This window comes from Anopheles ziemanni, chromosome 2, assembly GCF_943734765.1.
Source record: "Anopheles ziemanni chromosome 2, idAnoZiCoDA_A2_x.2, whole genome shotgun sequence".
Taxonomy (NCBI): domain Eukaryota; kingdom Metazoa; phylum Arthropoda; class Insecta; order Diptera; family Culicidae; genus Anopheles; species Anopheles ziemanni.
The window spans coordinates 13,613,491-13,632,855 of record NC_080705.1 but is presented as its reverse complement, the minus strand read 5'-3'; the positions used below and the strand labels follow the sequence as shown (position 1 = coordinate 13,632,855).

At 46.3% G+C, this 19,365-nt stretch overlaps 5 protein-coding genes across 5 annotated transcripts; 1 reads left to right on the top strand and 4 right to left on the bottom strand.

The window, feature by feature from the left end:
• Positions 1–1,202: 1,202 nt before the first annotated feature.
• On the bottom strand, positions 1,203–2,956 carry LOC131289103 (actin-like protein 6B). Its single transcript, XM_058318307.1, has 4 exons — positions 2,656–2,956; positions 2,460–2,593; positions 2,170–2,391; positions 1,203–2,096 (listed from the first exon to the last, which is right to left on the bottom strand). Exons 1-4 carry the CDS (start codon positions 2,852–2,854, stop codon positions 1,383–1,385), a joined length of 1,269 nt encoding a protein of 422 aa, XP_058174290.1. The 5' UTR covers positions 2,855–2,956; the 3' UTR covers positions 1,203–1,382.
• Positions 2,957–3,200: 244 nt separating this feature from the next.
• Positions 3,201–17,752, top strand: LOC131290094 (adenylate cyclase type 10-like). The gene is given in 20 exon segments (XM_058319476.1): positions 3,201–3,213; positions 3,281–3,375; positions 3,445–3,676; positions 10,295–10,720; positions 10,793–10,993; positions 11,068–11,287; positions 11,364–11,795; positions 11,856–12,465; positions 12,761–13,029; positions 14,008–14,507; positions 14,769–14,909; positions 14,981–15,134; positions 15,221–15,350; positions 15,426–15,450; positions 15,519–15,784; positions 15,852–16,012; positions 16,096–16,373; positions 16,447–16,585; positions 16,652–17,414; positions 17,501–17,752. Coding segments are annotated over 20 exon segments (5,307 nt in total).
• Positions 3,710–5,157, bottom strand: LOC131290126 (juvenile hormone epoxide hydrolase 1-like). The gene is made up of 2 exons (XM_058319478.1): positions 4,401–5,157; positions 3,710–4,341 (listed from the first exon to the last, which is right to left on the bottom strand). The coding sequence occupies exons 1-2, from the start codon at positions 5,155–5,157 to the stop codon at positions 3,710–3,712; spliced, it is 1,389 nt and encodes a 462-aa protein (XP_058175461.1).
• On the bottom strand, positions 5,460–6,940 carry LOC131282801 (juvenile hormone epoxide hydrolase 1-like). Its single transcript, XM_058312343.1, has 2 exons — positions 6,172–6,940; positions 5,460–6,106 (listed from the first exon to the last, which is right to left on the bottom strand). The coding sequence occupies exons 1-2, from the start codon at positions 6,938–6,940 to the stop codon at positions 5,460–5,462; spliced, it is 1,416 nt and encodes a 471-aa protein (XP_058168326.1).
• LOC131290110 (juvenile hormone epoxide hydrolase 1-like) lies at positions 7,714–9,350 on the bottom strand. Its single transcript, XM_058319477.1, has 2 exons — positions 8,586–9,350; positions 7,714–8,518 (listed from the first exon to the last, which is right to left on the bottom strand). The coding sequence occupies exons 1-2, from the start codon at positions 9,343–9,345 to the stop codon at positions 7,893–7,895; spliced, it is 1,386 nt and encodes a 461-aa protein (XP_058175460.1). The 5' UTR covers positions 9,346–9,350; the 3' UTR covers positions 7,714–7,892.
• Positions 17,753–19,365: the final 1,613 nt, after the last annotated feature.

Here is a 19,365-nt window from a genome sequence, read left to right as displayed (position 1 = left end):
ACTAAACTTAAACCATATTCAAACGGGATATGCTGGACAAACTTTTAGTCAACATGATAAAAAAAGTTTGGCGGGAGTCTGTTCTTGAGTCCTTGGTCCTTGCGTAGAACGGGCTTTGTTGTATGTTCAGGACATCAGAAAGAAACGGCTACCTGCCCACCAAGTAAGCAATGGAAAATTTCCAGCGTGTGGAAAAAAAATCAACCCTAAAACTGTGGAAAATTTACAAACACATCTCAGAAGGTCAGGTAGACGAAAGGGATATAAACTCCACACCAAACGAAGAGAATGGAGAAATTTCAAAAGGCATTTGGAAAAGATAACCAGAGAAAAAGTTGATATGAAATCAAAACCTACTAAATAAGATTTTAATTTGAAAATTCCTCATTTCTACAGTATTCCCCACAAAATTTCCAACAAATGATTACTAGATGCGCAAGGAAGAGAGCTTCCCCGCTATTAAAACTTCTTTGAACGTTGTATCCATATTTCCATATCCATATTTTTTCTATCCAATGACGGATTCATTAAACATCAATCTGATTCAGGTTATCATTCCAACCCCTCCCCATGCGGTGCAATATAGAGCGCAAAGTGCAACCGGCTTTACTATCACTGTCCACATTGATCGAACAGAATGCAATCCAGCCTTGCCGCGATTGAAACGCAGATAAAACCGCTCGCAACCAGTTCGCGACGATGTTCGTGTCCACTAATGTAAGTTTTCATTTCCTTCCCGACTGGTACACTATGTATGACCCGCTCCTTCTGTCTGCCTGTAGGTTGATGTGTACATTAACACTCTGGCAGAACATAAACATTCAGTAGGCGAACCGGGGGTTTGAGATTGAGATTTTCCTACTCGCAGTTGTGCTAGATGCGCAGTTATCGGTCGGGATGTCCACTCCAGTGGGAAGAAAGCGATCCAATTGCAGGCACACGCTCGTGGGGTAGATTATCAGATAGTGATCTGCTACTCCCCGATAGTGTCGTTGCACACTTTGATGTCGCTTCTGATGGCTGCACTGAATGGAATATGAAATTTCTTTTTTTAGATTCTCCACGCTTCACTGCTAAATTATGCGACATGAAAATAGACTGATTACACAGGAGAGCGAGGTTGGATTCCGTTTCTCAGGAGGTCAATTGAAATGGAGAAAGAGAGATGAGAAATATAGCACAAACGTATCACGTTATTTCCTACTCATAATACAGGTAAAGTTATTATTTACCAAGTTTGTCACATACAAAGAAAATACATGCGTGCACACGTGTTGATTGTTTTAAAAAGAGAACATATTAGAATTAAAACTTCCTAAGCACATGCACTCGATTTCACAAGGGGCGTTTCGTAAGCATCGCCAAACAGTCCTTCCCTGCATTTAGGGACACTTTCGTTCGACTTGACTCTTGCCCGACTCCTCGTACTCCTGCGACGAGATCCACATCTGCTGGAATGTACCGATGCTTGCCAGGATCGAGCCCCCGATCCACGCACCGAACCGCCGCTCGACGGAACCGTTGGCAGAAATCATCTTCAGCCGCGTGTTAGACGGTGCCCGATGCTGTAGGTCGCGATTTAACCGTTCGGCAAATCCGGGAAGCAACGAATTACCACCGGTGACGACTACCGACCCGTAGAGCGAAAGACGCACATCAGCATCACACATGCCAACGCTAGCCGACGCCAACTGGCCCGCACCGAGCATGTTGTGATCGAACAGGCTCTCGGCCAGCTTGAACCGCTCGGGACCAAAGTCCTGATGGTATCCGTTCGGGAACTCGTAATGTACGGCCGGAATTTGAGCAGCCGTGCGCTCGTCGTACGGCGTCTCCAGTACCTGCACGGCCGACATTTGAAAGTCCTGGAGCAGACCCTTCTGCATGTACTGCTGCCACGAGGCCGTCAACTTTTCCGGCAGAACCTTGGCCGTGAACCGGGGCGTATCGCGTTCCTTTATGACATCCTTTGCGGCGATTGCATACGTTGGCGTAAGGTCGATATTTTGCCCCTCGAGAAAGTGACGGCACTGAAGGGAAAGATAATCGCCGCCGAGGGGGGACTTTACTACGGCTTGACTGAGGACATAGCCTTCCTAAAATGATGAAGCAGAGAAGGTTTAACTAAGATGAGGGTTTAAAAAAAGAAAGTCAAACTGCTATACATACATGCACCGGTACTGCTGAGGTATGAGTTGCTCCACTATCTACAACCAGTGCCGTAGCACGGCCATTTGCAAATGCAGCTAGAACGGCGTTTTTTACCAGAAAGAATGCCGGCACGTTGTACTTTTCGAACATCAACTCCGTCAGTCGTTCTCGATTGTTGCGCACGTTCCATGCGGCCTCAGAGAATAACACAGGATGGTACATTGATTCCGATTGAACAACCTAAAATGCAGACCAAGCCAGTCATTAAAAGAAGTTTGAACCAAATAGACACCGGTTCCAAGACGTACCTTCGCGTAGACATGATCTACAACTTTTTCGAACAGGTCCCAGTTTTCAATCATTCCATCCTTCATGTACGATTGGATTTCCATGTTCGGCCGGGCAACATTGATGAGCGTCGTGTCCACATAGTATTTGTTGGCTGGAAAAACAATACACAAATTATTTCTACCGTTTTGACGCAACACTGATCCAGTTACGTACTGCTGCCAATGTTGTTGTCCGCTTTCGTTTCCAGATCAGAATTTATGATCGGATCGGCCGGCCCAACCCCTACCACGGAGGGAATGTCCGCTTTCGGTGTGTCCTCCTGTGCATATCCTACACGCAACGAATGGTGGCCTGGATCGAAGACCAACGCCCCGATTTCATCGCCACCGTACAGCATACCACTGGCACTCATGGCGGAGAGGTACTTGGAGCACAATAGAACACACAAATGGTCGTAATTTCCTCGCCAATGCCTCGGGAATTTTAACAAACTATTCTCATCCAAACAAACACACCGGCGTCGGTTTTCGGTGTAAAAATGGCGGCCACCGTGAACTGTCAAAATCAAAACAATTCGCACAACCTGATCGATACACGTATCTTGACTGGTGGGTACCTCGGCTGTAGGAATCTTGTATGGCAAATGCTATAAAATTGTTTTGATTTGAACACAATTGGAAAATCGTAAACTAGTGCATGTTGATCAATCTAGTTAACATTCGCCATTGAATTGAAACTTCTGCAAAAACTGCCGCAAGATGCTCGAGCTAAGTAATTATCGTGAAATTAATTGACCGAGCCATCTACTTTTAACTATAAATATACTTTATACTTCTAGTGCCATCTTCCATTGTTGATGTCGGGTCAGCTCGTTTGAAGAAGGCGGTAGATAAGGAATTATTCATCTCTCGATGTCGAAACCGATTGAAAGGGGTATAGTTTCCTGCTTTGCTTCCAAGAAGTGATTTATCAAGCTTATCGTAATTCGCTTCATCCGCACAGAAAAAGAACCTCAAGAAGTACCTGCCTGAACGCTTCAGTTTCCTCTACCAGTTCCTATGGAATCAGATGCCTACAACCATCTACGAGAACATTATCGGAAGACTCAACAAATCCCACCAGGAGTACCGCACCAAAGTAATTAGCTCGATGGTCCCCGACGAGGTGCTGTACAATCCGGATGACTACAAACCCATCAAGTTTATGACGGCGATGATGTTTCTCGATATTTCAGGTACGTTCAATTCTCACGTTTTTATTCCTTTCGCTACCGGACATACAAACGATTGACGAACTGTACAATGTCGGCGTATAAAACATCCGGTAGTTGCATCGCTGCAAAGTGGCCTCCATCGTCGTAATGATTGGTTTGCATTAGGTTCGTAAAGTGATCTTTTAAGATCCAATCGGGATACTGCATAAGTTCGTGCCGAAATTTGGCGCAAGCCGCAGGAACGTTGGTTGGAATTCTTTCGTAGCGCTTGGAAGTCTCTTCCATGTTGAACGATTCCGCATACAGCCTCTGCGAAGTAGTGATGCTGTTGGTCAGATAGTAGATCATGACATTGTCTAGCAGCGCGTCTAGAGTGTAGTGTGTCTCCAATCCACCATCGGCTAGATCCCGATTGGCTGGGTCTGTCCAAGTGGAAAACTTCTCCAGTATGTACGCCGCCAGTCCAACTGGATTCGCTTCCAGAGCAGTCCCGATTGTGTCCGGTTTGGTAGCCTGAAGGTGCATGTAACCACTCTCTACAACCAACTGAACAATCTTTGGCCAAACGGGCTGATAGAACTCGACATACTGCTCCTCGATGAAGTATCTCGGAGCGAAACTGGAGACAATCATCTTGCCGATGGTCAGGGGGCTTTCACTTGCCATGCACATGTTTAGATGGATACCTGGGAAATGGGAAATCGCTTGAAAATAATGTGCGAAAATCTCTCATAGTACTCCTCACCTAAGATATCCTTTTCGAATAAAATGGCCATAAGGTTGCCTATGATGGCGCCCCAGTCCCCTCCTTGGATGTAAAACCGCTTGTAACCCAATCGAGCCATCAGATTTTTCATTATCACCGCCACCTTTGATGCACTCAGACCCGGCTTCGTGGTCCCCTGTGACCATCCATACCCGGGCAGGCTGGGCACAATCACATCAAACACGTAATCCTTGTCGCTCGTTCGGTTGCTTAGCCTCGGGATTATGTCGTAAAATTCACGAACCGACCCGGGCCATCCATGCAGCATGAGCAGTGGAACGATCCGTTTCGGATTTACAACACTTTCTGATTTATCCCGAATGAAGTGAATGTCTAGGCCTTGTATTTTGGTTTTAAAGTGGTTAAACTTGTTCAGATACGCCTCCCGCTCGTTCCAGCGATCCAGATAGTCCGTGCGCCAATAATCCACAATTTTCTCTAGCCGGCCACTGTTAAATCCGTACTGGAAGTTCGTTCCTTCTAGCGGTGCAGTTAGGCTTGGTCCATCGTAAAGCTTTTCCCGCAATCGTTCAATCACAGCGCTCGGGTAGGAAATGTTAAATGGAACTATTTCGAGACTATCCCCGTAAGGATCACCGCCCTTAGGGCCCCAGTATTCGTAAAACTCGATATTGTTCGGTACACTTGGCGTGACGGACAGTTCTTCGTGCACTTTGTACGCAAGGGCGATAAAAAGGCCCAAAATGAGGGGTGCAGCACGCGCTAGCAGACCCATAATATCACACGGCCGCTCGTTACCTGGGTAGAATGCTACTGATCCTACTACAACTGCCAATTCCCTTAGTTTGGCCGCGATTAGACCGATATGGGTTTCTTTCTTTTTTTGTTGGCTGATAAAACATCTTATCATTTATGCTGCGAAGGAAAGGGAAGGGTAGCGCAATGGGATTTCCAAGTAGGCTACATTGCATTCGGTATCAGTGGTATCGATGGCGGACGTGTACACGTTTCATGATGTACTAGGAATTTAAAATTGTATTTATAAATAATTGTTGTATTTGTTAACATATATAAAATTTATCCTTCCCTTGAAATACTGCTGACTTTAGTAGCAAACGTCACTAAATCTCCGTACACTACCTCGGGCAACTCCATGACCGAAAAGTGTCCCCCTTCATCAAAGTGATTACTCTGCACTAGATTCACGAAATGATCCTTCAACGCCCAATCGATCGTGTGCAGAACGTCGTGTCGAAACTTGGCACACGCCGCCGGCACCCGGTTGGGGATTTTGCCCAGCTCACCGGAAAACATTTCGCGCACACTGAACGCCTCCGCGTACAGCCGCTGCGAGGTGGCAATGGAGTCGGTCAGATAGTAAACCATCACGTTATCCAACAGCGCGTCCATCGTGAAGGCCCGTTCGAGTCCACCGTCGGGAAGCGAGCGAAATGCTCGGTTTGTTTGGGTGGAGAACTTTTCCAGTATGTAAGCCGCCAATCCGACTGGTGCTCCGACAAGTGCCGCACCGATAGTGTCCGGTTTGGTGGCTTGCAGGTGCGCGTAACCACCTTCGAGGATGGCGTCTTTAAAGTAGGCTGTGAGGGGGAAGTAGTACGGAATGTGTCGAGGCTCCGCTACGAAGAACGACGGGGCAAGACTGGCGATCAACGTTTTCCAGGTGGCCAGTGTACCTGCTACACCGCACCCAGATAGGTGTACACCTGGGGATGAAATTATTAAGGCTTATTATAAACCCTCTCGGAAAATACGCTAATTAAATTCTTACCAATTACGCTTTCTGGGAAGAACGTGCCCATAAGATCCCCTATGAGCGTACCCCAGTCACCCCCGTGGACGTAGTACCGCTCGTGACCGATGCGTGCCATGAGATTCCTCATAATTATCGCCATCTTTCTCGGACCCAAACCAACTTTGGCGCTTCCTTGTGACCATCCAAAGCCCGGTAGGCTCGGTACGATCACTTCGAACACAAAATCCCGATCTTGCGAGGGCGCAATGAGTCGCGGAATGATGTCATAAAATTCCCGCACCGATCCAGGCCAACCGTGTAAAAGCAGCAGTGGAACTACCGTTTTCTTCAACCCACCACTTGCCCCAAAGTCTGGCCGCACGTGGATGTAGTGGATGTCTAATCCTTGTATTTGTGTTATGAACTGAGGAAATTGATTTAAATACGGTTCTCTTTCGGTAGTCCACTTGGGCAGGTATACGGTACGCCAATAGTGCAACACTTCCCTCAATCGATGGCCGTTGAAACCGTATTCAAAAGCTCCGGCACCTTCCAGCGGAGCCGTGATGTGCGGAAGATCGGTCAGCTTCTTATGCAGTTTGTCAATCACCGTTGAATTGTACAAGATGGTAAAAGATCGGATGGTGGTGTCTTCCCGGTACTTTGATCCATCTCCCGGACCCCAATATTGATCAACTGTAAACTCTGGAATCGGCAATGGTACAGTGAGGCTGCGGTAATAATTATAGCCCGCCAAACTAACGCATCCCACGAAGAGTACAAGAAACTGTCGTACGATGCCCATCGTACGAACGGACACGTTTGTCAGAGACGCTATGTCGCGGTTTACTGCGGTGAATTTGTTAACACCCGGCGCGGCATTCCAAAGCATCGCCGAATTACGTTTATGTTTGCCCGTCAAATAACGCACCGTCATCATTGATAGGAGTGTATGAGTGGACGTACGAACTGCATCAAACCTTGAGATAAGTTTAGAGGTCGTATGTTAATTGAACCTCCGACAATGGTCCAATGTTGCCAGGACAAATAATGGCGGAAAGGAATAAAAAAAATCTGAGAGAAATTATCTCCGGCAGATTTCTAACCTTTTTCCATGAAACGTTGCAATTTTCGGTAAATCCGGCGTGTCTTGTCGGAAAAGAAAACATTAACGATTAAACTGAATGAACTAGAAAGTCGTTCACCTGCCCTCCGGGAAAGAATAGTTATTTAATCCTAAAGATAGAAAAGTACGAAAGCAAACGCCAATCTGTGGGTTATGTGGACTATGTCCCTTATACCAATTCCCCGGTTTTAGGTGCATTTATTTGACAACATGAAAAGATCGAATGAAAACTTAAAAACAAATCAAATAACACATTAGATTAATATAATTTCCTGAGCAAATGTATCATAGTGAGGTTTCGAGTTTCAACGATCGTGTGGGTTTATGATGTGAAGTCTAAAACCATTTTATGCTGACCTACAAGACGCTCCTCTGTATCACTAGCTTTTATCAATGTTGAATTGTGAACCTTGCCCTGTTGAATTCTTATCAATTCATCTTTAGAGGTGTTATTATTTTTGTTTTTAGAAACAGATGTGATTACTTCGAATATGAAGAACCTTTCCTACCACCGATACTGATGTTAACGTTTGGCATCTCGCTTGTTAATTCTGCCTTGTTTGTGTAAAATAAGCATCACTTCCTTTCAAAAGTCTGCTACTTTGCAGCTGCTCCCCGTACGTCACGTCACCTACTTTCGCACGGTGTTAATAAATTGAACAAAATCTTTGTACAAAACGTCCGGCAGTTGCATGGCTGCAAAGTGGCCTCCATCGGCGAAATGGTTGCTCTGCACCAGGTTGGTGAAATGATCTCGCAGCACCCAGTCGACCTGCTGTAACAGTTCATGGCGGAACTTGGCGCACGCAGCCGGTACCGCGGTCGGAATTCGATCTAGCTCTTTCTTCAGCTCGTCCGCTGCGAACGCTTCGGCGTAAATTCGCTGAGACGTAGTGATGCTATCAGTCAGATAGTAAATCATCACATTGTCCAACAGTGCGTCGAGGGTAAAATATTTTTCGAGACCTCCATCGGCCAAGTTACGATAGGAGGGGTTAGTCCAAGTGGAGAACTTTTCCAGGATGTACGCCGCAAGACCAATCGGATTACCCTGCAGAACCGTTCCAATAGTGTCCGGCTTGGTGGCTTGAATGTGCATGTAGCCCGTCTCTTCGATTATGTTGGAAAACTTGCTGCCCAGCGGATAGTAGTAGTCAACGTACTGTTCGTCGATGAAAAGAGAGGGTTTGAGTGCTGCCAGGAACGTTTTCGGGTACGAAAGCGGGGTCATAATGGAACACATGTTCAGATGAACAGCTACAAATATAGAAAAGAAACACATGCAATGAAAAGTGGTCATAGGACAGAGCCGACGCCTACTTACCCAACACATCCTGCTGGAAGAAGGTTGCCATGTAATTGCCAATAAGAGAACCCCAGTCGCCTCCTTGGATGTAGAACTTTTTAAATCCAATACGAGTCATAAGATTTTTCATCACAATTGCCACCTCGGATGGACTGAGACCCGTTTTGGAGCTTCCTTGCGACCAGCCGTACCCGGGCAAGCTAGGAACAATCACCTCGAACACATAACCAGGCTTATCGTCCGACTTGGCCGTAAGCTTTTGAATGATGTCATAGAATTCACGCACCGATCCGGGCCATCCGTGCAAGAGGAGCAGCGGAAACACCTTCGTACCCTTCGGAACGTTGTCCGGTTTCACGTGAATGAAATGCATGTTCAATCCCTGGATTTGTGTGTGGAAGTGCGGGAACTTGTTGAGGAACTTCTGACGTCCGCTGGACCACTTGTCCAGGTAGCTGGTGCGCCAGTAGGACACAACATCCTTCAGTCGATCGGTGTTAAACCCGTACTCGAAGGCAGTCCCATCCAGGGGTGGGGTTAGCGCGGGAACATCGTTCAATTTGGTGCGCAGTTTGTCGATCACCTCGGGGCCATAGTCGATTTTGAAGGGTTTAATGCTGACGTCCTCCTTGTACTGCTTCTCATCGCCCGGTCCCCAGTACCGTTTTAGGTTAAGTTCCGGTACAGGAAAGGGGGCTGACATTTCCCGGTATTGTTTGTACACAATCGCCGTAAGTAGGGTTGTTGCCACAAGTAATGCTTTTCCACAGAAACCCATGTTTAAGCGCTAAAATGAAACTAAAAGCAAGAAAAAGCAAGATTTAAATACAGGGCAAGAGGTTTCTGTGGGTTTCGACGACCCGCAGCTGCCGTAGGATTTTATTTTATCGATTTAGAAAATACCCCCAAGCAAAGTAAGATAACGATAAGCGATAAACGCACATGATTACAATGATCATGCTGACGCTGCTGGATACATGCAGCCGTTGCATCAGTGATACAACTTCTTGATCAATGAGGAATATTAAAGAAATCAAAAGGTTCAACCCAAAATTGCTATAAACATGTTCTAATGGAATGGAACCATGACTCGGCAATCACGGTAATTGTCGGCCTTCAGCAACAGCAAAAAAAAACTATGCGATGAATCGTTTCTAAATGGTGAATTTACGGACACATTTAGAGCAAGTGTTTCTTGAAGATGATGCTTTTTATCACTAAGAAACAAAGCGACGATAGATTTTTCACATTTACACGACAAATCAACGCTGCTCACCTGATAGCGATGGACTTTTTCGTCACGAAAGTTGCTACGACGTCCGACCACGACCGACAGCTGAAATCAACTGGAATTGCCGGGACAACAAAATGGAATACGCGCGTTATTAAGCGTGAAACGCAAAGTTCCTGGAATCGCCAGCTAAAACGATGGTGATGAAATTAATTGTTAGAATTGCTACGCTAGAGGTTTTATATATTTATGTTAACGAAAATTCTTATTTCCGTAGAATATATCTGCAAACGTTTTTGTTTAATATTTGATAATTTTGCATCCTGACAAAATCTATGGTACAACCTTGACTTCTGTGGATCTTGATCGACATCAAGGTGAATATAAAAAGTTGAAGTCGACGAAAAATTACGAAAATCATGAAAAATACGTTATAATTTGTATCTACATATTTGTCCATTCCAATCACAACAAAATTTTTTATTGCTTCAACCAGGATTTACAGATTTATCTGAGCTGTACAGCAATCCGGAGAATGGAGGCGCTTCAAAGTTATCGCAGGTTCTCAACAGCTACCTGAGCGGGATTGTGCACGAAATACTGGGACACGGCGGAGATATACTTAAATTTTCTGGTGATGCAATGCTCGTCATATTCAAGTCAAATGCTTCCGTTTCCCTGCCGGACGCCATCCATCGGGCCATCGATACTGCGATTATCATTCAGCTCACCTATGGCCATTACAAGACGGACGTCGGTGTGACACTACGTGTGAAGATGGCAGTGTCTGCCGGAGAGGTCTATTTTGCACTGGTCGGCAATGACTCGTTTTCACACTACATCGTCGTCGGACAGCCGGTGTGGAAGGTAAAATTAGCCGAGCGGATTGCACAGCCCGGTGACATTATTGCCACGTATAACGGTGAGTTATGGTAGCGGTTGACTGTAGCATACATTAGACCAACCATTCCTATCAATGTCTTTCTTTACACAGCATGGAGCTACATTCATGATAACGAGTATGTTTGGGAGCCTTGTCCGGACAGGGTGCATTTGAAAATTAAAAGTTTCACAAGCGTCTGGCGCTCTACAAAGAGGATTATCTTTACCGACTTTACTTCCCGAGAAGATCAGGAGAGCGAGGATTCGATGGAACTCGAAGATAAAATTAGAATCGACAGTGAAATGCTTGCCAGTGAGTTGAATTAAATCTTCATCGCCAATGGTACTTAAAAGGATTTAATTATAATATTTATATATTTTTAATAGTTCGCCCAAGGTTAAAACATGTAACAACCCATATAGTGTCGTCATCGCTGCAAAAATTTCTCATAAAGCCCGTACTAAACGCAGTGGAAAATAATGAACCACTGGAGCTACTAACGGAGATGCGCCAGATTGTGACCGTGTTCTTGAACATTGTCTTAAAACCGAGACAAATCGGTGAGCTGGTTAAAGAAATTAACTCAATCTTTAACTCGGTTTGCAAGTATATATCGCACTTAAATGCGGGAAAAGAAAATATGTAAGAACGAAAACTAAACAACACTTTTTTTGTCCAATAGAATTGTTGAAGGATACGAAGGCATCGTGAACAAGCTATCGCTGTTCGACAAGGATGTAATGTTTCTTATCATTTTCGGACTTCGAGGCATGAAGCATGAAATGGACAGCCAAATCGCACTTCACTGTGCGTCCGAAATACAGGAGACTTACGCGAAGCATCCTTCGATCTTGTCCGCCTCGATCGGTATCACTACCGGAGTGGCGTACTGTGGCGTCGTTGGACATACGGTCCGGCGGGAGTATTCTGCCATTGGAGTCGACGTGAACAAGGCGGCTCGGCTAATGATGGCCTACCCGCACAAAGTGACGTGCGATAAGAGTACGTTCATGATGAGCAAGCTAGATCCGGCCCACTTTACTCTCCAGGACGCTATCCAACTGAAAGGGCTGCACAATGTTGGTCCGATCTATGAGTTTCGGCAGTTTGTCGCGTTAGTTGGGATGAAGTGAAAGTTTAATGTAGCATTTATAAACATCTGTTTCTATTCCAGGGAGCGCGAATTACTTAAACCAACGGTGTACAACTATCCCTTGGTCGACCGGGATCAGTTTATTGAAATATTTCAGGAAATGGTCGAAGATGGAACGGTACTCGCGCAACAGGCATCGCAAAACGCCAAAACGGAGTTCCCCGCTGGCCAGTGGTTTCAAAATTGTCTGCTGATACGAGGAGAAGCTCAGATTGGCAAAACCCGGCTAGTGAATGAGTTCTTTTACCTTGCACTGCGCAATAAGCACATCAGTTCGCTGTGTTTTTCACTCAGTTTAAAGGATTCGAAGGTAGGGTCGGTTGGTCCGTTTGTTTAATGTATATTTAAGTTGCAGATTTACAAAAATCAACTGATCCTATCTTTGCAGAAACCATTTTCAGCTGTTAGTTTGTGTATATGTCGGCCACTCGGTTTCACCGAAACTATAACGACGGTTACGAGACAGAATCGTACGAAGCAGTACCTACGCGAGCACAAGATGGATCAGTATCTTTCGCTGCTGAATGAAATTCTTGGCACAAACTTTATCGAAACGGAAGCGGTCCGCAGTTTGACGAAGGTTGAGCAGGATTCCTCGAGAAAGGAATTGTTCCGCTTTCTGTGCCAGAAGGTTATTATCACCAATGATGTTATTTTTTTCTTCAATTATTTCTATTGTGTACGTCACGATTATTCATGACTTCTTTGAAAATTTTGCTATAACATCCATTCGTTTTCGACCTGTTGGAGGTTCTGGTTCAACGGTTCCTTTCAGAACAGTTGGTGCAACAAACTTCGCATAACTTCGGGCGTACCCGATCGTCGCATGTGAAATCCTTTGGCAAGAAGCTGATGCGCGATGTTTTTAGTTTAATTTCAAATTTTCAAAATTTGAAGTTCAACTTTTCTGTTTCTCCTTTTTGCAGACTTTTCAAAATCTATGGGTGCTCATTATCGACGATGCCGAATTTATCGACGACGATTCGTTCGCGTTGTTTGACGTGTTCTGGGAAATGCCACAAATCGTCACCGTGCTTACGATCGGCTACCAGAAACGCCTCAGCCCAACGCGAGCGCGGACACTCGACAGCCCGCACGTATGCCAGGTTAAGCTGCCTCCGATCGAAATGCTGCTACACAAGGCGGTTGCCTGCCAGTTCCTCAACGTTAACGCGATTCCGCTGGACTTGGAACGGTGCGTACGAGGGGAAGTAACGTACGGGTAAAGGCAAAAGTTGGGGCTAGGAAATGAGAACGAGAGTCACGTGTTGTGGGCTTGTTGAGTAAGCGATTCTAAAATATTTGTCCCCCGCTGAGTCGGGCGGTCCATTGCGAGAGTCGTGTTTCTGGATCAACAAGCTCAAGCTTCCAATCCACGTATGGAGTCTGCTCCATGTGCTGCAGCGTACCGCACGTGATGACTCGGTAAGGAGGCGAATGATTGTTTTATAACCGCATACTAACGCTTGGTATAGATACTTGAAGGTGTCCCATGCCCCATGTCCCATACCCCATGCCCCATGTTCCAAGCCCCATACCCCATGCCGCATGGCCCATTGGGTTGGGGTGCGTTAGGATGTGCAAGAATAGATTTGCACAATTAATGCGAAAGTTACACTAGGAGCGCTAGGAGTTGGTTTCGTAATTGTCCCACTGTTGTTGAAAGAGGTTGCATCCCAAAGCCTTCACTACAGTACATTCACGTAACTTTCCTCTCGCGAGAGGCGTTTTCTGTCGCCCTAAATTTGGAACCGATGAATTTATAACGGAACTTTTTTTACTATCCCTCCCGATCCAGGTGAAGGTGGTTCCATCGGCTAGGTATATGGTAATAATATAAGACTCGAACATGGTGGGTTTCATCATGCGTTAAAGAATTAAGATTTGCATGAAATGCCCTTTTGCATCTTTGTAACTTGGATAGGTTAGGTCACAGCGCGTAACTGCATCTTGTGTTAGATCGAATGCAACAACATCGAACGAAATAGAGTTCAACGTTGAACGCAAGGAGAATATCGTACTTGAACAAGTACAGCATACACGTGCTGTGCATGTTTAATGCACATTAAGTCATTATTTAATAGGCAAAATTTAGCATAGGGAAATCTTTGGGAAGTAGCGTGAGTCGGGGACCATGATTTTACATTGTATTCATTGTTCACGAACATTACAGACTTCTCCACACCATCAGCGATGGCAATCCGGGATGGATTAACACGTTCCTGCTTTGCCTGCGTCAAAGCGGGCTACTGAATGTCAAGCGTATGGGATACTATGAGGCTCAGGCCGAGGGTTACGTGTTCTGTGAGTCGACGCTTCTGCAGCGCGAACACGGAACCAACACGAGTACCATGGTGCGGCCAAGCCTGACCGATTGGAAGCTGTTCGAAGCTACGTTCGAGCCAGAGGAGCAGGACCCCTTCCTGGAGCCGGCCGATCAGACGTCAACGCTGTTGAACAAGATCGTCGACGTCGCGTACCTCACGGGTGTGATCGATACTCGGGACTACAAGACGTCACGCAACCTGGAAGCGTTCCATCTGATGCTGTACGACTCGCTGTCCGCCTTTGAGCAGCTCGTATGCAAATGTGCTGCCTTTTTGGGGCAGAAGTTTCTACGCGCCTCGCTCATGCACACGATGGTCACCGAGAGTGAATGGGACGTAGCCATCGGTAACTAGTACACTTTTCTTTTCTTGCCGTTAATGTGGTGTCGGACAAATTCGTCTAGCGGCTGCATTGGAGATGCAGCAGACACCGGTCCGTAATTACCATTGCTGATGGCTATGGTGGTGGTTTCCAAAATTTAGTCCAAAATCGCGACTACGATCATCCTTCGGCATACACCACGTTATCGTCTGCCATTACGTTTGTTTATTTTTTCCATAAATGTTTCATGTCTTCCTCTCGCAAATTTTAAATCATGTGAAAAAGCAACGAAAAAGCTGTTTGACCTTCAAATACTCTCGTGTGCCATTGGAGACTTTAGCGAAGGCTTCCGGTTGGCGCAGAAGAATGTCAACAGCGACTGGCTAGGACGGAGTGAATGTGGTTGCGTTGCACTAGATGTAGACCGTACGTACAGTGACGTAGTGTATATTCAAATCCTAGCATTAAGCGTAACCATTTTTCGTCCATCCATCAAGGCACATGCAAGGATCTGCCTAAATACGCCGTTTGTGGCTACTGCAAGTTTAATTCCAGCGAGTTTCATCGTACGGTGTACAATCTGGTGACGGCGGAACAAAAAAAGCAATACCATAGCAATGCTTTGGAGTTTATAGAAAGCGAAACAAGGAGGTTAGGGATGTTGTGAGAGAAATTGGACAATTAAACCAAATAGGTAGGTCTTGAAAATTGTTTGTACTTAATCTCATTTATTGCAGATGCAACTCCTGTGGAGCTACACCCTTCAAGAATCTGATGAGTAGTGAAGAAACGTACGAGATTCAGATTGGTTGCCGAAGTTCTGTGGAAGCAGAAGGAAATGAGATTTTAGCAGAAACCAGTACCAGTGTAAGACCAACAGGATAAAATCAATTATTTTAAAAATAGCTTAAATGTACTCACATTATCTTCTTTCGTCCTCAGCGTTTTTCATTGTACTCCTCCCAGCGTAAGACGCAGAACCATGAAGTGTTAGTATTCTATTATTAGATTAACGTAATGCGGCTTTTTTTTCAGCATCGGTAATATTCGATTGCTTTAGAAACCGACGCAGCTCTACTCGCCGTGCACCGGTGCTCAGCTACGGAGCGTACAGTTTCGTGTCCTGCAACTGCAGCATGATTCTGTACAGCGTGTTCAGCGAAATCGTGCTGCACAGCAAAGGTGCGGGAATGCTTGAGAAGTGCATCGAGGCCAACATAGAGTGGGCCCGGGTATGCATTAAAATGGGAAACATTCCGAAAGCCATCACCATTCTCGAGGAAGGCGAAAGGCTGATGGAAGTGAGTTGCAATAGAAGGGGACACCGGCTCGATGGGAACAGTTTAAGCTAACGAGTCTTTTTTCCAGCACATAGAAACAGCGAAAAATGTTGCCCTCGTGACGTACCTTAGAGGGCGCCTGTACACCATGATGGCGAATGCGAAGTACCGTCTGGAGCAGTACGATCGAGCGATCGAGCTGTACTACCGTGCGTCCTCGCTGATGGGGATGCCGTTTCCACGTTCTCGGTAAAGGATATTAGGTTCAGGTTCCCTGCTGATGAACGCTAGACTCCGCTTAACCTTGTCTGCTTTTGTTTTCTCTATGGTAGGGTAAAAGCTCGATTAAAAACATTCCTTTTGCATGCTAAAGTCAAGAAACTGCTAGATCCGAAAAACGGTGCCCAGCCATCGATGAGAAGAAGTCTGTTTTATTGCTTAATTGTGTCACAGATAGCCAGCTGCTTTAATAGCATGCACAAGATGTTTGTGAAGCTACGCGATTGGGATAGGGCTGCCCTTGCAGCAATTTGGGGACTGAAGCACGCCCTGCGCTATCGTAAAGGAAGTGCGGTGCTAGTGAACTCGTTCGCGAATTGGTTTAACACTGGTACTTAATTAGAGCTTGGACAGTTAGTGGAACAGTTTTAGAGCGGCGATTATATTACATACGTTTTTTTTAGCATACCATGTCGGTTTCTCCGAGAGCATTGCGTGGATGCAGGAGCGTTCGTTGTTGATTGTGGCCGAGAATGTACAATGGGTCAATGCAGAGTATCTGGAAGCGGTGATGCGATTCTACACGGCACTTTTTCTATGTCAGTAAGTAGATTATTTGTATGACCAGAAATTCCTTGTGTTCGGTATATTGTTGTATCCCGTTTACAGGACCTTAAGATCAACGAAAACGTTGTCGATCGAGCTGGGTAGGGTCGTGTTGCAGATCAACAAAAACCTCCAGTATCAATCGAATGACTGGCAAATCATTCCTATTCTCTGCGAGTTACTGCTATCCCAACGTCGCGTCGGGGATACGGTGCAAATCCTTCAGAATCTATGGGATCTCGTGCGCCATAGTCGGGATCGTATTGGTCTCATTTGGTATTACGCCCTCTGTCTTGACGTGCTGCTGGATACAAGCTGTACGATTGTTCCGTACCGGAAGTCCGAGCACTTTTACTTTGAGAACCGACAATCATTCGTCGGTGTGCGCGAACGCTACGCCATATCGCGGTTGTATGCGAACCTCTGGCTATGGTGTGTCCGTTACGGGGCATGGACTGCGGCGGATAACTGGGTCGTACTGCTGCAGGATCAGTTCTCTCTCAGTGCGCACGGTTCGACCATCAATGTCGGCACAGCCCTTCGAATTGTAGAGGGCCTGATCCTAGCGCTGATTCAACACATCGAGACCCGAAACGCGGCAATGATCGGTCGAGTGCGGACTACCATCGAGCAGCTGCTGGAGCGTATCGAGGAGGCGCTTACGATCAGCAAGAATCACGTGGCCAAGTACGAGCTGATGCGTATCTACTACCGGCAAGTAGTAGCTCCCAGTGATCGGGTGTTCCGACGGCTGGCGGACGCCTCGAAACTAGCCCACAGCAGGAACGATCATCTCTGTTACGATCACATCAACCACACGGCCAAGGTCTGCTACTCGCTGTCCTCCCACCCGCTGCCCTCTCTCCGTTTGGCGTTGTTACATAGTCGAACGTTTGTGTAATATCGTTTCAGTTTTGGAACCGCGAACTGTCGCCGGCACTGGAAACCTTCTGGCTCGATCACGGTGCCGGAAGCGAGCCGATTCATAACGCCGCAGGAGGCGGTAGAACGGTGAGCGAGGATCGGACGCATGGCCGGAGCTTTGCTGCCAGTTCAGCATTTGGCATTAGCAACGAGCAGCTGTACGACTTTGCGAGCTGCCTACAGAACCACGAACGAATCTATCCCTTTTCAATGCCACTGCCAAGAGCTCGGTTCCGTTGATGAATATGCAATCGGATGGTGTCCGGAAGATCAACATGTCGCACGAGGAGAGCTCCTTTGCCACGCCCCTCCCAACCGCCCGTACCGGAGGCGTTACGTGAAACGGAAGAACCACATCGCGCATCGTGACCATGCTGTGCTGTGTTCCTCTTGCGATGCTTTGTGTGTTGGTGGAGAAAAATTTGAATTTTTGTCAATGCGTGTGTGGAGCGAATTGATTTCAATCACCGTTGCATAGGGCACAGGACGTGTGGACGAGGTGGTTAGATTGAACTGAGGGTGGGAGATATCGCCGGAACGGATGGGCTTCGCTAATGTTGGTAACGGTTTTCGCTTACACGCCCGGTTTTTGTCGTGGTCGTCGTGGTAACCAAAATTAAACATCAGTTATCCGGAAAATAAATTTTCATGAGTAGCCAGCAACAACCAGTTTCCTCCGTCCCTTGCTACCATGCTGACACACGAATATACACGCATACAAACATAAACGGGATGCACTCGGAGCATACGAGGATAATTAATAATTTCGTCCGACGTCGATGAGATTCTCGCTAACCGCGTCATTTCTCTTGTCGCTGGGCAGGATAGTTTGGTGGTTAACTAGATGCAGCCGATCTTCCCGGCCCACTCCCCCCGCTCAGCCACCACCCATTGACATTCGATCCACGGAATTCGATCAGGAGCGAGCTGGGCCGGGAATTCGTGGCCGAGGGTAGACCTTTTTTACGCATGCGTTACGCATGATATGCTTCTTTGGAAGCATTGGTTCGGCGCCGAGCCGCCTATTAGCCATACAATACAGTGCCCAGTTCAGGTCGCAAAGTTTAAGTGCGTATATATTGACTTTGAAAATTGTAATGTGTAACCTCCATTTCTTTCATCCCCCCCGCCATTGACACGACGCCCACTTTCGGCGGCCGGTTTCTGTGCGAGGCCAGCCCAGATTGGGCACGGCACGGATAGCTTCCATTCTGCGATGAATTGGAGATTCTTTTCGCCCCTCGAAAAGAGAGAGGATCGCCGTCGACCGGCGAGGGGCCGTCTGGTGGTATGAATCCGGATGTGATTTGGGTAAAATTCTAGGTTGAATAAATTGCACTTGAACACGGCGAGATCGGTCATGGGATGGGAAACCAGCATTCTGGCAGAGTTTAAAATTTTGTCAAGCATCTCTCGTTCCCAATTGCTCAGAATGTGGAATGTGGGAGAAAATAAATGTTATTTTTATTTTAAGTGGATGAATTAGTAATTTCACTTTATGTTTAGGGTAATGCTTAAATTTTTTATCTAGGGAGAAATTAAGAAATTCACTTCGTAAGAAAAGAAAAGTTGAATTTCTTACACCAGAACCGCCTCTAATGACACTAGATACACACCAGAGCGAATTTGTCATATGCTTACCGATCTAATATGCATTTAAAATGAAAAACGAAAACGTCGTGGCACATACGCCTATTTACGCACGCGCCAAGTGCGCTCTGTAACTCCTCTTTCCCCGTGCCAAAGGCTCGCCACTTTCTACCGGCAACGCCTTCTTTATCCTGTGTGTGTGTTTTTTTTTTATTTAACACGGCACGCATCCTAAGCCGCTCCACAATGCGGTGTCACACCGA

Excerpts from the sequence above, each read along its gene's own strand:
- LOC131289103 (XM_058318307.1), bottom strand. The coding sequence starts at position 2,854 with ATGAGTGCCAGTGGTATGCTGTACGGTGGCGATGAAATCGGGGCGTTG. Across the intron at positions 2,594-2,655 it reads GGACAACAACATTGGCAGCA|CCAACAAATACTATGTGGAC; the intron begins GTACGTAACTGG and ends TTGTTTTTCCAG. Across the intron at positions 2,392-2,459 it reads TAGATCATGTCTACGCGAAG|GTTGTTCAATCGGAATCAAT; the intron begins GTACGTCTTGGA and ends TCTGCATTTTAG.
- LOC131290126 (XM_058319478.1), bottom strand. The coding sequence starts at position 5,157 with ATGGGTCTGCTAGCGCGTGCTGCACCCCTCATTTTGGGCCTTTTTATC. Across the intron at positions 4,342-4,400 it reads ATTCGAAAAGGATATCTTAG|GTATCCATCTAAACATGTGC; the intron begins GTGAGGAGTACT and ends CCCATTTCCCAG.
- LOC131282801 (XM_058312343.1), bottom strand. The coding sequence starts at position 6,940 with ATGGGCATCGTACGACAGTTTCTTGTACTCTTCGTGGGATGCGTTAGT. Across the intron at positions 6,107-6,171 it reads CTTCCCAGAAAGCGTAATTG|GTGTACACCTATCTGGGTGC; the intron begins GTAAGAATTTAA and ends TTTCATCCCCAG.
- LOC131290110 (XM_058319477.1), bottom strand. The coding sequence starts at position 9,345 with ATGGGTTTCTGTGGAAAAGCATTACTTGTGGCAACAACCCTACTTACG. Across the intron at positions 8,519-8,585 it reads CTTCCAGCAGGATGTGTTGG|CTGTTCATCTGAACATGTGT; the intron begins GTAAGTAGGCGT and ends CTATATTTGTAG.